Source organism: Pseudophryne corroboree, chromosome 4, assembly GCF_028390025.1.
Source record: "Pseudophryne corroboree isolate aPseCor3 chromosome 4, aPseCor3.hap2, whole genome shotgun sequence".
Taxonomy (NCBI): domain Eukaryota; kingdom Metazoa; phylum Chordata; class Amphibia; order Anura; family Myobatrachidae; genus Pseudophryne; species Pseudophryne corroboree.
In genome coordinates, this window is record NC_086447.1 from 72,669,136 (window position 1) to 72,686,649 (window position 17,514).

At 46.6% G+C, this 17,514-nt stretch overlaps 1 protein-coding gene across 1 annotated transcript in view; it reads right to left on the reverse strand.

Annotated features, from left to right (window-relative positions):
- Positions 1 to 17,514, reverse strand: part of PKHD1 (PKHD1 ciliary IPT domain containing fibrocystin/polyductin) — a 985,750-nt gene that overhangs the window by 313,988 nt on the left and 654,248 nt on the right. The window contains exons 51-52 of the mRNA XM_063919219.1: positions 12,256 to 12,327; positions 10,324 to 10,452 (exon numbers count right to left, since the gene is read on the reverse strand). Of these exons, the coding sequence (XP_063775289.1) occupies positions 10,324 to 10,452; positions 12,256 to 12,327 (201 nt within the window). The remainder of the gene's footprint in view (positions 1 to 10,323; positions 10,453 to 12,255; positions 12,328 to 17,514) is intronic.

The window sequence follows — 17,514 nt, forward strand, 5'->3', positions numbered from 1 at the left end:
GGCTTGGAGGAGGGTCATAGGGGGAGGAGCCAGTGCACACCAGATAGTCCTAAAGCTTTCTTTAGATGTGCCCAGTCTCCTGCGGAGCCGCTATTCCCCATGGTCCTTACGGAGTTCCCAGCATCCACTTAGGACGTTAGAGAAAAGGGATTATTTCCCTCCTGACACTGCCCACGATAACTCTAAATAGCTGCCGCACTGTGCGCCGCAACTCAGCACATTGGCTGGCGCCTCTCAAATATTTAGCCTCCCCCCTTCCCGTTCCGACACCTAACCTAAAGGGTCTATTTATTATTATGCCGAAATTAGGATTTTTATTTTTATTTTTAATGAACACTTATTGATAATTATTGATCACCGACGAAAGGCTCACAATTATCCAAGCTCCCAGTAAATGATTGGTGTTTCTCTTCAATGTTGATATAGGATAAAAAAAAAAAATGTAAGCCAGGCATTACAATATACCCCATATGTTTCAGGGCCAAATGAGAGAGGACACTTGTTGGAGTAATGGTGGTCATTCCGAGTTGTTTGCTCGTTGCTGATTTTCGCTATACAGCGATCAGGCAAAAATCGGCATTTCTGCGCATGCGTACGGGCCGCAGTAAGCACGCGCAAAGTACTTTTACGCAAAACTATGCAGTTTTAGACAAGGCCGAGCAGCTCTTTTCAGTCGCACTGCTGATCGGTGAGTGATTGACAGGAAAGGGGCGTTTCTGGGCGGCAACAGACCGTTTTCCGGGAGTGTGCTAAAAAACGCAGGCGTGTCAGGTAATAACGCAGGCGTGCCTGGAGAAACGGGGGAGTTGCTGGCCGAACGCAGGGCGTGTTTGTGACGTCAAAGCAGGAACTAAACGGACTGAAGTGATCGCAAGGTAGGAGTAGGTCTGGAGCTACTCAGAAACTGCAGGAAAAGATTTACGAGCAGTTCTGCTAACCTTTCGTTCGCACTTCTGCTCAGCTAAGATACACTCCCAGAGGGCGGCGGCCTAGCGTGTGCAATGCTGCTAAAAGCAGCTAGCGAGCGATCAACTCGGAATGAGGGCCAATGTTCATATGGGTGAATCATTAGGCTGAAATGTGGTAAAATCCTGAATTTTTATTTCAATATGAGAAAGTGGAGATTGCCGCGAACGACGTTTCTACTCAGTCATAACCTGATCTCCTCTTTACCGCTGACGATCATTCTCCTCCACCCCGTCCATTCGCCTAGCATGTCAATCATGCGGAAGCTTAGGGGTCTCTGCGGCGATCTGAGAATTAGACCCACTGTCTGCAGTTTTGTTTTATTATAGAAATGTGAGAAAATGTGCTGATGATAAGTTACAAAACAAATCTAGAATCAGCAATGATTAGCCTCGGGGTGTTACAAGCTATGAATGACATCAGAGGTGTAGCTAGGCGCCATGGTGCCCGGAGCAAGGGTATGTTTTGGTGGCCCCTCCCCTGTACTGAATTGGGCACATGTTAAATTTTCAAAGAAAAAAAACATAAAAAAATCGTAAATTGGTGACAGGGCTAGTTCTAGACCTTGTGGAGCTCAGTTTCCTTTTCCTTTGGGCGCCCCCCATGCATAAAATAGGGACAGTGCACGCAACAAAAATACAGGGGCGTGGCTTCATGGGGAAAGGCCATGGCCACAGAATAGTACCAATTCAGATTACACAGCACAGTATTGTCCATTATTTACATTACACCACACAGTAGTGTCCGTTATTCCCCATACACCACACAGTAGTGTCCGTTATTCACATTACACCACACAGTAGTGTCCGTTATTCACATTACACCACACAGTGGTGTCCGTTATTCACATTACACCACACAGTAGTGTCCGTTATTCACATTACACCACACAGTGGTGTCCGTTATTCACATTACACCCCACAGTGGTGTCCGTTATTCACATTACACCACACAGTGGTGTCCGTTATTCACATTACACCCCACAGTGGTGTCCGTTATTCACATTACACCACACAGTGGTGTCCGTTATTCACATTACACCCCACAGTGGTGTCCGTTATTCACATTACACCACACAGTGGTGTCCGTTATTCACATTACACCACACAGTGGTGTCCGTTATTCACATTACACCACACAGTGGTGTCCGTTATTCACATTACACCACACAGTGGTGTCCGTTATTCACATTACACCACACAGTGGTGTCCGTTATTCACATTACACCACACAGTATTGTCCGTTATTCACATTACACCACACAGTGGTGTCCGTTATTCACATTACACCACACAGTATTGTCCGTTATTCACATTACACCACACAGTGGTGTCCGTTATTCACATTACACCACACAGTAGTGTCCGTTATTCACATTACACCACACAGTGGTGTCCGTTATTCACATTACACCACACAGTAGTGTCCGTTATTCACATTACACCACACAGTGGTGTCCGTTATTCACATTACACCACACAGTAGTGTCCGTTATTCACATTACACCACACAGTGGTGTCCGTTATTCACATTACACCACACAGTAGTGTCCGTTATTCAGATTACACCACACAGTGGTGTCCGTTATTCACATTACACCACACAGTAGTGTCCGTTATTCACATTACACCACACAGTAGTGTCCGTTATTCAGATTACACCACACAGTATTGTCCGTTATTCACATTACACCACACAGTAGTGTCCGTTATTCACACTACACCACACAGTAGTGTCCGTTATTCACATTACACCACACAGTATTGTCCGTTATTCACATTACACCACACAGTGTTGTCCGTTATTCACATTACACCACACAGTGGTGTCCGTTATTCACATTACACCACACAGTAGTGTCCGTTATTCAGATTACACCACACAGTATTGTCCGTTATTCACATTACACCACACAGTAGTGTCCGTTATTCACACTACACCACACAGTAGTGTCCGTTATTCACACTACACCACACAGTAGTGTCCGTTATTCACATTACACCACACAGTATTGTCCGTTATTCACATTACACCACACAGTGTTGTCCGTTATTCACATTACACCACACAGTGGTGTCCGTTATTCACATTACACCACACAGTGGTGTCCGTTATTCAGATTACACCACACAGTGGTGTCCGTTATTCACATTACACCACACAGTGGTGTCCGTTATTCAGATTACACCACACAGTATTGTCCGTTATTCACATTACACCACACAGTGGTGTCCGTTATTCACATTACACCACACAGTAGTGTCCGTTATTCACATTACACCACACAGTAGAGCCCCTTATACACATTACACCACACAGTAGAGCCCCTTATACATGTTACACCACACTGTACAGCCGCTTTTACATGTTATGCCAGAGTTGAGCCGCTTATACACATTACACCACAGTAGTGCCACTTATACAGGTTATGCCACAGTAGAGCCACTTATACATGTTAATCTGCAGCTTCTAATGCAGTGAGAGGTGCTGCAGCAGCAGCTGGGGCAGATAGAGGTGCTCCAGCATCAATGTAAAGAAACGTAGCAGCCGGGGCAGATATAGGTACTGCAGCAGCCAAGGCAGAAAGAGGTACTGCAGCAGCTGGGGCAGAGAGAGGTGCTGCAGCAGCTGGGGCAGAAAAATGCTGCAGCAACCAGGGCAGAAAGAGGTGCTGCATCAGCGGGGCAAAGAGTGGTGTAGCAGAAGTAACCCTGCTGCACAGCTACAAGCAGACAGTGACACATAAAATGGCGGCAGAGTTCTGGCATGTGCCGGCTGTCAATGTCTCCTGCTGTTGTCTCTGGCCTGCCCTGTTCCCTACCTAGTCTCCGAGTCCGAGTCAGTGTGCACCCCATCTGCTTCTCTTCCTCCAGCTCTGCAGCTGCTTTTACAGCGGGCTGCGGTATAGCGGGTGAAGCAGTGGGGTCAGGCAGTGGCGCGCCCTCTAACTTTTCCAGCACCCGGAGCTCAAGCTCCACTCCTGAATGACGTAGGTCCTGGGCATGCCATAAGGGAGAGGATTGCTGCCACATACTGTACAAGCAGGTGTAGTCAGCAATGTTCTCTTAAATCAGCAGTGTGAGAACTGAGACATGGCTGTCAGTGGACCCATTGTGGTACTGACACCTGTAACCAACACACTATGGACTGCTACAGACCATCACGTTTTATTTTTCTACAGAGCTGCACTGTACTGTTAGGATATCACAGTACAGCGGGGGGCTCATGTAGAGTTAGACGTAGGTCTGCTTAATTTGCATAAATATTCATTTCCATACTGCGCATAATCACAACAATTGTGTACTCATACATTATATGCAAATTTTGTCACATCTTACCCTTACTTCTCCTCACACTTGTAGATTAGGAACAGGTGGAGGGAATGGATGGGCAAGGAAGTTAGGTACAGTGTTGACAGTATCTCTCGTGGCTCTAGATGCCTGGTGCACCTATACACAATGATGATGATCTCGTGGCTGCTGGATGCCTGGTACACCTATACATAATGATGATGATGGTGTGGCTGCTGGATGCCTGGTGCACCTATACATGATGATGATCTTGAGGCTGCTGGATGGCTGGTGCACCTATACACAATGATGATGATCTCGTTGCTGCTGGATGGCTGGTGCACCTATACACAATGATGATGATCTCGTGGCTGCTGGATGCCTGGTACACCTATACACAATGATGGTGATCTCATGGCTGCTGGATGGCTGGTACACCTATACATAATGATGATGATCGTGTGGCTTCTGGATGGCTGGTGCACCTATACACAATGATGGTGATCTTGTGGCTGCTGGATGGCTGGTGCACCTATACACAATGATGATGATCTCGTGGCTGCTGGATGCCTGGTGCACCTATACATAATGATGATGATCTTGTGGCTGCTGGATGGCTGGTGCACCTATACATAATGATGATGATCTTGTGGCTGCTGGATGGCTGGTGCACCTATACACAATGATGATGATCTTGTGGCTGCTGGATGGCTGGTGCACCTATACACAATGATGATGATCTTGTGGCTGCTGGATGGCTGGTGCACCTATACACAATGATGATGATCTTGTGGCTGCTGGATGGCTGGTGCACCTATACACAATGATGATGATCTTGTGGCTACTGGATGGCTGGTGCACCTATACACAATGATGATGATCTTGTGGCTGCTGGATGGCTGGTGCACCTATACACAATGATGATGATCTCGTGGCTGCTGGATGCCTGGTGCACCTATACACAATGATGATGATCTCGTGGCTGCTGGATGGCTGGTGCACCTATACACAATGATGATGATCTCGTGGCTGCTGGATGGCTGGTGCACCTATACACAATGATGATGATCTCGTGGCTGCTGGATGGCTGGTGCACCTATACACAATGATGATAATCTCGTGGCTGCTGGATGGCTGGTGCACCTATACATAATGATGGTGATCTTGTGGCTGCTGGATGGCTGGTGCACCTATACACAATGATGGTGATCTCATGGCTGCTGGATGGCTGGTGCATCTATACACAATGATGATGATCTCGTGGCTGCTGGATGGCTGGTGCACCTGTACATAATGATGGTGATCTTGTGGCTGCTAGATGGCTGGTGCACCTATACACAATGATGGTGATCTTGTGGCTGCTAGATGGCTGGTGCACCTATACACAATGATGGTGATCTCATGGCTGCTGGATGGCTGGTACACCTATACACAATGATGATGATCTCATGGCTGCTGGATGGCTGGTACACCTATACACAATGATGATGATCTCATGGCTGCTGGATGGCTGGTGCACCTATACATAATGATGATGATCTTGTGGCTGCTGGATGGCTGGTGCACCTATACACAATGATGATGATCTTGTGGCTGCTGGATGGCTGGTACACCTATACACAATGATGGTGATCTTGTGGCTGCTAGATGGCTGGTGCACCTATACACAATGATGGTGATCTTGTGGCTGCTAGATGGCTGGTGCACCTATACACAATGATGGTGATCTCATGGCTGCTGGATGGCTGGTACACCTATACACAATGATGATGATCTCATGGCTGCTGGATGGCTGGTACACCTATACACAATGATGATGATCTCATGGCTGCTGGATGGCTGGTGCACCTATACATAATGATGATGATCTTGTGGCTGCTGGATGGCTGGTGCACCTATACACAATGATGATGATCTTGTGGCTGCTGGATGGCTGGTACACCTATACACAATGATGGTGATCTTGTGGCTGCTAGATGGCTGGTGCACCTATACACAATGATGGTGATCTCATGGCTGCTGGATGGCTGGTGCACCTATACACAATGATGATGATCTTGTGGCTGCTGGATGGCTGGTGCACCTATACACAATGATGATGATCTTGTGGCTGCTGGATGGCTGGTACACCTATACACAATGATGGTGATCTTGTGGCTGCTAGATGGCTGGTGCACCTATACACAATGATGGTGATCTCATGGCTGCTGGATGGCTGGTGCACCTATACACAATGATGATGATCTCGTGGCTGCTGGATGGCTGGTGCACCTATACATAATGATGATGATCTTGTGGCTGCTGGATGGCTGGTGCACCTATACACAATGATGGTGATCTTGTGGCTGCTAGATGGCTGGTGCACCTACACACAATGATGGTGATCTCATGGCTGCTGGATGTCTGGTACACCTATACACAATGATGGTGATCTCATGGCTGCTGGATGGCTGGTGCAGAGATACACAATGATGATGATCTCGTGGCAGCTGGTGCACCTATACACAATGATGGTGATCTTGTGGCTGCTAGATGGCTGGTGCACCTATACACAATGATGGTGATCTCATGGCTGCTGGATGGCTGGTACACCTATACACAATGATGGTGATCTCATGGCTGCTGGATGGCTGGTGCACCTATACACAATGATGATGATCTCGTGGCTGCTGAATGGCTGGTACACCTATACACAATGATGGTGATCTTGTGGCTGCTAGATGGCTGGTGCAGAGATACACAATGATGGTGATCTCATGGCTGCTGGATGGCTGGTACACCTATACACAATGATGATGATCTTGTGGCTGCTGGATGGCTGGTGCACCTATACACAATGATAGTGATCTCATGGCTGCTGGATGGCTGGTACACCTATACACAATGATGGTGATCTCATGGCTGCTGGATGGCTGGTGCAGAGATACACAATGATGATGATCTCGTGGCAGCTGGATGGCTGGTGCACCTATACACAATGATGGTGATCTTGTGGCTGCTAGATGGCTGGTGCACCTATACACAATGATGGTGATCTCATGGCTGCTGGATGGCTGGTACACCTATACACAATGATGGTGATCTCATGGCTGCTGGATGGCTGGTGCACCTATACACAATGATGATGATCTCGTGGCTGCTGAATGGCTGGTACACCTATACACAATGATGGTGATCTTGTGGCTGCTAGATGGCTGGTGCAGAGATACACAATGATGGTGATCTCATGGCTGCTGGATGGCTGGTACACCTATACACAATGATGATGATCTTGTGGCTGCTGGATGGCTGGTGCACCTATACACAATGATAGTGATCTCATGGCTGCTGGATGGCTGGTACACCTATACACAATGATGGTGATCTCATGGCTGCTGGATGGCTGGTGCAGAGATACACAATGATGATGATCTCGTGGCTGCTGAATGGCTGGTACACCTATACACAATGATGGTGATCTCATGGCTGCTGGATGGCTGATGCAGAGATACACAATGATGATGATCTTGTGGCTGGTGCACCTATACACAATGATGTTGATGATTTTGTGGCTGGTGCACCTATACACAATGATGATGATGATCTCGTGGCTGCTGGATGGCTTGTGCACCTATACACAATGATGGTGATCTCGTGGTGCTGGATGGCTGGTGGACCTATACACAATGAAGATGATCTCATAGGTGCTGGATGGCTGGTGCACCTATTCACAATGATGATGATCAGTAGCACTGTCTAGCCCCGTGATGGACACTTACTGTAGTTGCCCAATTCACTTGCGGCCCCAAGATCCTTCATACTAGGAAAGGCCACTGGGAGGGCACCATGGAGTACTCGTGACACTGCCAACATTGCAACGTGCCTTGTGATGGCATGCCACCATTGTTTGTAAACTATTTGATGGATTAGCCATGGATGGCTCGCTCACGCGCATGCACAGGTGAGTGGTATTGAATTGCCAATGAATTATGTGGCAAAACATTAATAAATATAAAAAAAGACCAGCAGCATTGGGAATATCATTGGGTATGTCCTCAACTCATTTGCAGGTACCTTGTGGTGTGTGGCTCCAGCCTACCTGCATACAGACGCAACAGCTAGGCAACATATTACCCAAATAACAGCTCATACACTAACTAAGGGCATGCTCACACAATTGCATCAGTGTGTACAACCTCAGCTGGTGACATTTAATAATTGTACATTGGGCATAAAAACATTCCTACATGGCTAACATAAAACAATTCAAGTGATGTAAGATACAGTATGGACCAGCATGTGTGTCCAGGAGGCTAAACCCCTATCTTCAATGTGCTGACACCCCAACATCATCACTAGGAGAACCCAAACTGCAGGAATCCCTAGTGGTAGCGGAAACAAGCCGACTGTCCTGTGCTGGATGATGCATTTGGAGAAGAGAGGAATCATGCTCAATAAATTAAGCTTCTTCCAGTCATTACAATGAGGTTCACTAACGCAATGCACATATCTGAAACCCATTGAAATGAATGGGCTATTTGAATCAACGGGAAAAGCTTTTGTGCAAACAGCACTGCAGATGTATCACATGTGACCTTCATATTATAACCATGCACAAATCATGCTTGCCTACTTTTGAAAAAGCATTTCAGGGAGATTGTGAAAGTGACACCTATCGGCGCGGACGTGTACTACTGAGAGGCGTGTCATAAAAATTACTTACATCCAAATGTAAATGAGCTCCAAAGTTAGTAAGAGATCTACTTGTTGAAGAAAATACTCTATATACAGGTTGAGTATCCCATATCCAAATATTCCGAAATACGGAATATTCCGAAATACGGACTTTTTTGAGTGAGAGTGAAATAGTGAAACCTTTGTTTTTTGATGACTCAATGTACACAGACTTTGTTTAATACACAAAGTTATTAAAAATATTGTATTAAATGACCTTCAGGCTGTGTGTATAAGGTGTATATGAAACATAAATGAATTGTGTGAATGTAGACACACTTTGTTTAATGTACAAAGTTATAAAAAAATATTGGATAAAATGACCTTCAGGCTGTGTGTATAAGGTGTATATGTAACAAAAATGCATTCTGTGCTTAGATTTAGGTCCCATCACCATGATATCTCATTATGGTATGCAATTATTCCAAAATACGGAAAAATCCGATATCCAAAATACCTCTGGTCCCAAGCGTTTTGGATAAGGGATACTCAACCTGTACTATATTTTGCAGAATTTGTTCATGTATTGTGCTTTACAAGAGGATCCGTATACTGTAAGTGGCCACAATAAACTTTATATTTAAAATGCATGTAGCCATAGGGTTCATTGTGTCTTTTAACCACTGCAGGGGAATGGCATTGATGTTCCCATTTGAATGTATGTTTTTTCTCCCCCCCCAAGAATGTAACAGCTGCACAATGGGGTTAAGGTGCAATCAGGGAGATTGCTGGACTATTCAGGGAGTTAGGGAGATTGCTTCTATTTCAGGGAGTCTCCTGCAGAATGAGGGAGCGTAGGCAAGTATGGCACAAATGCAACCCACTGAGTAATGGGGCTTACTCTGGTCTTAACAAAACAGTACCCTCTAAAAGTCACTGCAAAAGTACAACATACAGTAAGTAGCTTACTGTAGCAATCAAGGCGGCTGGCAGGAATGGAGTTGCACTGCCCTTGGTCTTTAGGAAGACTGGGAGCGTAGTTCCAGCACTAGAACATTTTATTTTAACTGATCAGATAAACACTTTTTTGTAGACTGTTCCTTTAGTGCCGGAAGGGAATTTCTGAGATTCGCCAACTACATTGGTAATGATATGATTCATATCCCCCCACATTTAACGTTCCTTCCCAAAGAAGAAAAACGTGTCTTACTGTACATCTGTGAGAGATAACGTAAGGCAGACAGAGGAGCTAATATTCAAAGGAGGATTACAGTAGAGACTGGGTGGCTTGTGAATTACCACCAAGCTGCAGGACCGCAGCGAGAAACTGTAGTCATAATATAGAGTCTGCAAGCCCCAGGAAATGTTTATCAAGGTTTGGCTCTTGTATAACTCTTGTTTTAGATGTACTTACTGGGCAAGATAATAACATCTTCTCCTGCCCGAGGTGTAGTTGAGCTATGTCCTCCCCAGCCCGCGCCAACTCCTTCCCAAGACTCAGGAGAAGACCACTTGAAAACTGGATGGGGCTGAGGGCCGGGCGCTGGGAAACATGAGTTAAACAGAAGATATTAGAGACATTAGTGGATGAATATGAACCAGCTGTATGTTACACTGCTTCGCTCACAGAGGGTTCCATTACTAATTGCGTTTTACTTGCTATTTGAAAAAAGTATTTCAACAATTTTACAACCAGTTACACAAGTCATTGTAAAGATCATGGTGTCTCCTTATCTAGAGTACTTAGGCTCCAAGTCATGATCTGTGACCTTTCGGAGTTCCAGGGCCTATTTATTAAGCAGTAAATCTTTCAGAAATTTCTGTGTACTGCTGCATTATTTAAGTACAGTGTGGGGCCGGTTAGTTATGTGGGTATAGCCACAGATTTCTGCGCTATCTATTGCAGTCACTCAATTGCAAAAGCCGAACCTTCTATAGGGACACAGGGTGTTATTCAGAGTTGCTAGCAAACCAAAAAACCACACTAATGGGCAAATAATGTTGCACTGCAGGTGAGGCAGATGTAACATGTGCAGAGAGAGTTAGATTTGGGTGGGGTGTGATCTAAATTGCAGTGTAAAAATAATAAAACAGCCAGTATTTACCCTGCACAGAAACAATATAAGCCATCCAAACCTAACTCTCTCTGCACATGTTACATCTGCCCCACCTGCAGTGCAACATGGTTTATCCCAATTGCTTTCTCTTTTGGTTTGCTAACAAGTCTGAATAACCCCCAGTCACACACAGATGTACAATTGCTGCATATCAAATTAATCAACAGGGGGGGTGATTCAGATCTGATAGCTGGGCTGCGATTTTTGCAGTCCTGTGATCAGATAGGCGCCTCCTACAGGGGGAGTGGGTTTTTGCTGTGCAGGTGTGCGATCGCATCTGTAACATAGCTGCACAAACTGATTTTGTGCAGTCTCTGCGCAGCCCAGGGCTTACTCTTCCAGTGCGATAAGAGCAGGCTGATCGGGGCCGGAGCTGACGTCAGACACCCTCCCTGAAAATGCTTCAGCCCACCATCGTTTTTCCGGACACTCCCTGTAAACGGTCAGTTCCCTCCCACAAACAGTCTCCTTGCGATCGCCCGTGCAAATGCATTCTTCGCACTATCCCGTCGCAGGGCACCGATGCCAGTTGCAGCCGTGCGACGCACTGGCGCAGTGCGATCGGATCTGAATGACCCCCAGTGTCTCCTCGTGCATCCTAGATGCATAGTGTTGTGATTAAGATGCATTTTCAGCAAAACAAAAGACTACACATCCCAGCGTGCCCTGCCACCATTTTAGCATACCCTAATAGCAAAACTGTGGCAGGGCATGCTGGGATGTGTAGTTCCACAGCAGCTGAAGGGCCTCATTTTTTTAATACCCCTGCAACAGATCTACAGGTGGTACTAATTGTGCCTGAGGATACCTTGAAAACACGCAGTGCTTGGGTCCCATGTGGACTGAGTTAGAGAAGCACTGGCCTAGAGAATCCCTTGTAACCTAATTACCTTGGCATGCTTGTAATACCATATGCCAGGTGTTCCACAAGAAAGGACGGTACTATTGCGGATACAAAACCCTGAGAAGAGTTTATTCTGCAGACAGCTGGGGCTGAGCTATTTCTAGGTTCAACTATTAGGTTCTGGGGGTAGATGTACTAAATATTGGTTTATCAAAGGCAACAAAAACCAGCGGCTTTGACCGATAGTTTCAATATGGCAACGGGAAGTACTACTACACGGGTCTGCTTAGCTTTAATAAACCAACATTTAGTAACTCAACCCCCTAGTTATACTTGCTGCCATGTATACAGTATACTTATCCTAAGGTAAGAGTCAGGTAGGTACCTGGTGGTGGTGTTGGTGTTGTCATCATCCGCTCTGCTGTCAGGGTCACTCTTACTTGGCCTTCACCAGCAACTGTGACAAGAAGAAACAGATCATATACAGTAGATGTTAGATATACAAGGGTGGTCCAATAAGCAAGGTATCAAGACCTCTCACATACAGATGGAGCCTCACTCATCTAGCCTTCTCTGCTGCACCATGGTGCACCAAGGCTTATTAGCATAATCCTTGCATCTATTGTTCTCAGCTGCAATACAATACAGAGACAACAATACAGCAGGGAATTAAGTCATTACAGCAGGGGATTAAGTCCTACCCTCCTGGCTCGATTACTCCTATTAAAGGGATAGATGAGCAGGGCTCCATCTGTATGTAATGCTCTCTATTTCAGAGCAGGCAGACCGCGGCTTCCCCTCATGGTCATTAGACTGCACCTCATATCAATCATACTGTCCCAACATCAGGTATAAGATGGCGGAGCTGGTGGAAACTGGTCACACACTGAGGTGCGCAGTGTGATCAGATTTCTGCGTCTAAAGGGCACGTCAGCAGCTGACATTCATCGCCAGCTTGTCGAGGTGTACGTTGATGGCGTCATGTCATGGAAACAGGTTTGGGTTTGGTGCACTGCCTTTGAGAACGGCAGGACAGACGTTCAAGATGAGCAGCGATCCATCCAGTCAAGCACATCCACCACAGATGAACGTTTGATTGAAGGTCTGATTCAGGACAGACTCTTTGAACCTGGGTGGATTCACAACCATTGGTGAAGTACAGCAAGCCATTATGTCCTGGCTTCAGGCGCTTGACACAATGCTTTCTTCTAGGCCTTGGTGTAGAGTTGCAAGTGCATAGACAAGTACTGTATGGGGACTATGTGGAAAAATAATCTGTACCAAGGCCATACAATTGATTATACAGATGTGTAGCAGCGTACTGTAGCGGCAACACGATGCGAATCCAACGTGACATGCCGCACTCATTGGCATCGATGCCAGTTCCCGTACTAGTGAATGGGAGGTGGGCACAGGCGCACCAGCTCCCACTGAAGTCTATGGCATAGCGAGAGCATGCGATCGCACGTGCCCCGCTATGTCGCGGCATCCTTGCTGCGATGTGTAAAGGGACACATCTGTACATGTATGTATGAGGTGAATACATTTACGCAATGAGAGATCTTGTTACCTTATTCATTGAACCATCCTCGTATAACAGCCAGAACAGGTTCTCTGTATCAAGATGTATCATGCAGAGGTGCATTTGACATTATAAGAGTATGAGAGGAGCCTCACATCACTAATTTGCGCTGTTGGGATCCTGTTCTTTCCAGAATTTAACTCTAAGGGGCCAATTAAATTCATCACAATCTCCTGATTGATATACTCTGTGCTGCTAGAGATGCTGCTCCTTCCACTATATAATTCTTAGTCTGTGTCTTCCTGCTGCTTCCGTTCCCCTCCTCACATCATGTCACTGCCCCCTGTCACATAAAGAACTGTCCTCAATGACACATCACTCATCTCCTTATATACTCTGTGCTGCTGGGGACCCTGCTCCTCCCACTATTTAACTCTCAGTCTGTGGCTTCATGCTGCCTCCATTCCCCTCCTCACATCATGTCACTGCCCCTGTCACATGCAGCCCTGTCCTCACTAACACATCACTCATCTCCTGATATACTCTGTGCTGCTGGGGTACCATGCTCCTCCCACTATATAACTCTCAGTCTCTGGCTTCCTGCTGCCTCCATTCCGCTCCTCACATCATGTCACTGCCCCTGTCACATGCAGCCCTGTCCTCACTGACACATCACTCATCTCCTGATATACTCTGCGCTGCTGGGGACCCTGCTCCTCCCACTATATAACTCTCAGTCTGTGGTTTCCTGCTGCCTCCATTCCCCTCCTCGTATCATGGCCCTTGTCACATGCAGCCCTGTCCTCACTGACACATCACTCATCTCCTGATATACTCTGTGCTGCTGGGGACACTGCTCCTCCCACTATATAACTCTCAGTCTGTGGTTTCCTGCTGCCTCCATTCCCCTCCTCGTATCATGGCCCTTGTCACATGCAGCCCTGTCCTCACTGACACATCACTCATCTCCTGATATACTCTGTGCTGCTGGGGACCCTGCTCCTCCCACTATATAACTCTCAGTCTGTGGCTTCCTGCTGCCTCCATTCCCCTCCTCACATCATGTCACTGCCCCTGTCATATGCAGCCCTGTCCTCACTGACACATCACTCACCTCCTGATATACTCTGTGCTGCTGGGGACCCTGCTCCTCCCACTATATAACTCTCAGTCTGTGGCTTCCTGCTGCCTCCATTCCCCTCCTCACATCATGTCCCTGCCTCTTCACATGCAGCCCTGTCCTCACTGACACATCACTCACCTCCTGATATACTCTGTGCTGCTGGGGACCCTGTTCCTCCCACTATATAACTCTCAGTCTGTGGCTTCCTGCTGCCTCCATTTCCCTCTTCACATCATGTCATTGCCCCTGTTATATGCGGCTGTCTCCTCAGTAACACATACTGGTTTAATTTTGGAGTCCAGATTAGCAGGAGTGGAGTTTTACCCAAAACTAGGTATTTCTTGATGTCAGGGCCGGATGGATTGGGGTAGAGTGTGGGCGTATTTGGGGTAGGGTTTATTTTATTCCAATTTTGCATGTCGCAATGGTCATAGGTGTGCACAGGGGGGGTGCCTGGTGCGCACAGGCACCCCCTAATGTCTGGCACCCTGATCTCACATGCCTGATGCAGCGATAGCCGAGCAGGCTGATTACTGTCCCCTCTGCGCTGCCCCCTGTCAGAACTGCATTACTGACCAGACGCCTGGGTTAATCAAGGGTGCCACTGCCACCGGCTTTCAAACTCCCGGCTCCACCTCCATGTACAAAAACAGCGTGATGTGATTACACCATCTGCTCGTACGCCCACCTCTCTCCTTCTATGCTATGCCAACGCCAGCCACCGATGAAGATCAGCATGTAGCCAGCGTTCCTCTTAGGAAGACAAATTTAATACTGGCAGGCGGTCGGCAGTAGCATTAACACGTCACTCGTTTTTCCAGCACCAGCTGTACTAGTCTGCGACTGTCAGTGTTAGTGAGTGACTGACTTGTAAGTAAGCTGCTGCAGCTTGCAGGGGAAAGAGAGGGGGAGCCAGACCAGGCTGAGGAGGAGCAGTGTAATTGCAGTGAGTGCCATCAGGGGTGTTTGTTTGGTGCACACCACAACATCTGACAATGTATCTGCTTTATTATGATTAGTACAAGGGTGGATATTTTATATTGCGTTGGCCATCAATAGATGGTGCTAGACACACCCCTCCGACGGTGCACCCCCTAATAAAAAGTGCTGCGCACGCCTATGGCAATGGTGGGAGTTATGCTAACATAATCACACCAGTGGACACTTCAATACTACCCACAAGATTTTGATGATCTGACTAGCTGAGGCTTTCTCTCTCCGCCCACATTACAGCATGACTGTATGGACAGGACATAAGACTGACTGCTCTGATCGTAGTCAAACCCACCATAGAAAGAAGTCTCATATAATCTGGCTGGCCTGTAACAATACTGCCCTTGGAATATGCTTGTGAGGCATTCCGGCCATCTGCAGATAATTTGCACAGCCTGTTCTTGCAGTGCTTTCTTTAATACTTTTTAAAAATCTGATGTCCCTAGAAATGTGATCAGCATCAAAGACCTGACTCAACATATAATAATTTGCAGATCTTAGTACACTTCATATGTCAAATAAAATTATTTTAGGAGTTTCTCATATCTAATGAGGCCCTGTTCAGACAAGGCTAGGCAGAGCTCATGGCGTTACATAATGTTCATTGAGAAGCTCTGATGAAAGCTGGGGCCAGGCCTCTGGGAATAATGCTTAACCCGTCCGGTACCTCTTTTCCCCTAGATAGCTATAGAGGGAGATTGCGAAAGCAACACTTATGCGTGCGGCACTGACGAGGGTGCTGCTCTATCTAGAAGATGTATCATAAAATTGACTTGGGTTCAATTATAAATGAGGCCCAAAACCCGGCACATAAATTATTAGCCATATATTGTATAAGTACAACACAAGATGTTTTACCATAGACCTGAGTGTGCATCGAAAATATGCTGCATTACTATTTTGTAACATCTTAAATTACTCCCTATAACTCTCTCCCTTCCACTAAGATCATGGGAATCATGACACGTGCCCTGTAATTCATCACACATCATGGAACAACTCACGTAACCATCAGGGTTCTGGAGACCAGTTGCTATTTTCTTGTAGCATACGTCCTCTTTATTCTTCTCCCCTCAGTGTTTCCTCCATGGTTGCAAGAGAGTGATGACATCATCACTGTGTTACGCGTGAACAATCCGGCCTCAGGGAGATTGCTAGACCATTTAGGGAGTCAGGGAGATCACCAGTGTTTTAGGGAGTCTCCCTTGCATTCAGTAGATTGGACAAGTATCATCTATGGCCCTAGTAAGTTATCAGTGGTAACTTGTCATGCTAGCACTTATTGTCCTCAACCAACACTCAGTGCAGATACACTATGTGCACGGTAACATGTCTGTTATTTTGATGTTTCACTCCTTTCACGTAGCTCTGACACTCTCTCTGTGTTCTCTCAACCATATCTCACCCAGGGTTCAATTACTGTAGGTGCAAGGCAAACCCTGCTCTTAATTAAATCTCCCCCATAGATTCTCTTTTCTTTTGTCTCAATTTTGGCCCCCATGTCAGCCAGCCAGGATCCTGCACTCTAGAGTGCCAGGAAGCCCAGAATCCACCCACCTCCTTTCCAGGTCCTTATAGACTCTTTATAGACTCAGGTCCCCATGTGACTAGCCAAGCAGCTGCACTAGACCCTTGCACTTCTTGTCACTTAGCCTCACCCAGGGCCGTCTTTTCATATGGACTCAATGGGCAGTTGCCCTAGGGCCCAAGGAGTATATGGGCCCTAGGTTGATAGCTGAGGGTCCCTTTTTTCCAGGGGTACCAGATTTCTGAAAATCGTCCCTGGGGAACTGGAGACATCTGACTTAAAAAAGCAGTGGTCCCCATCCAAGCCTGTTAGTTTCTCTTCCCAGCCAGATATCTTGTGTTCTGTCTAACTTCTGAGGGTATACTCCAAAAGATGGGACTCTTCCCCTTTCAGGGGACACTGACAGCTTGTTTCTACTATGCCCAGAACCAGAGATATCAGCCTTCCAGCAGTTGGTCCCTGCTCCAGCTCCACATGC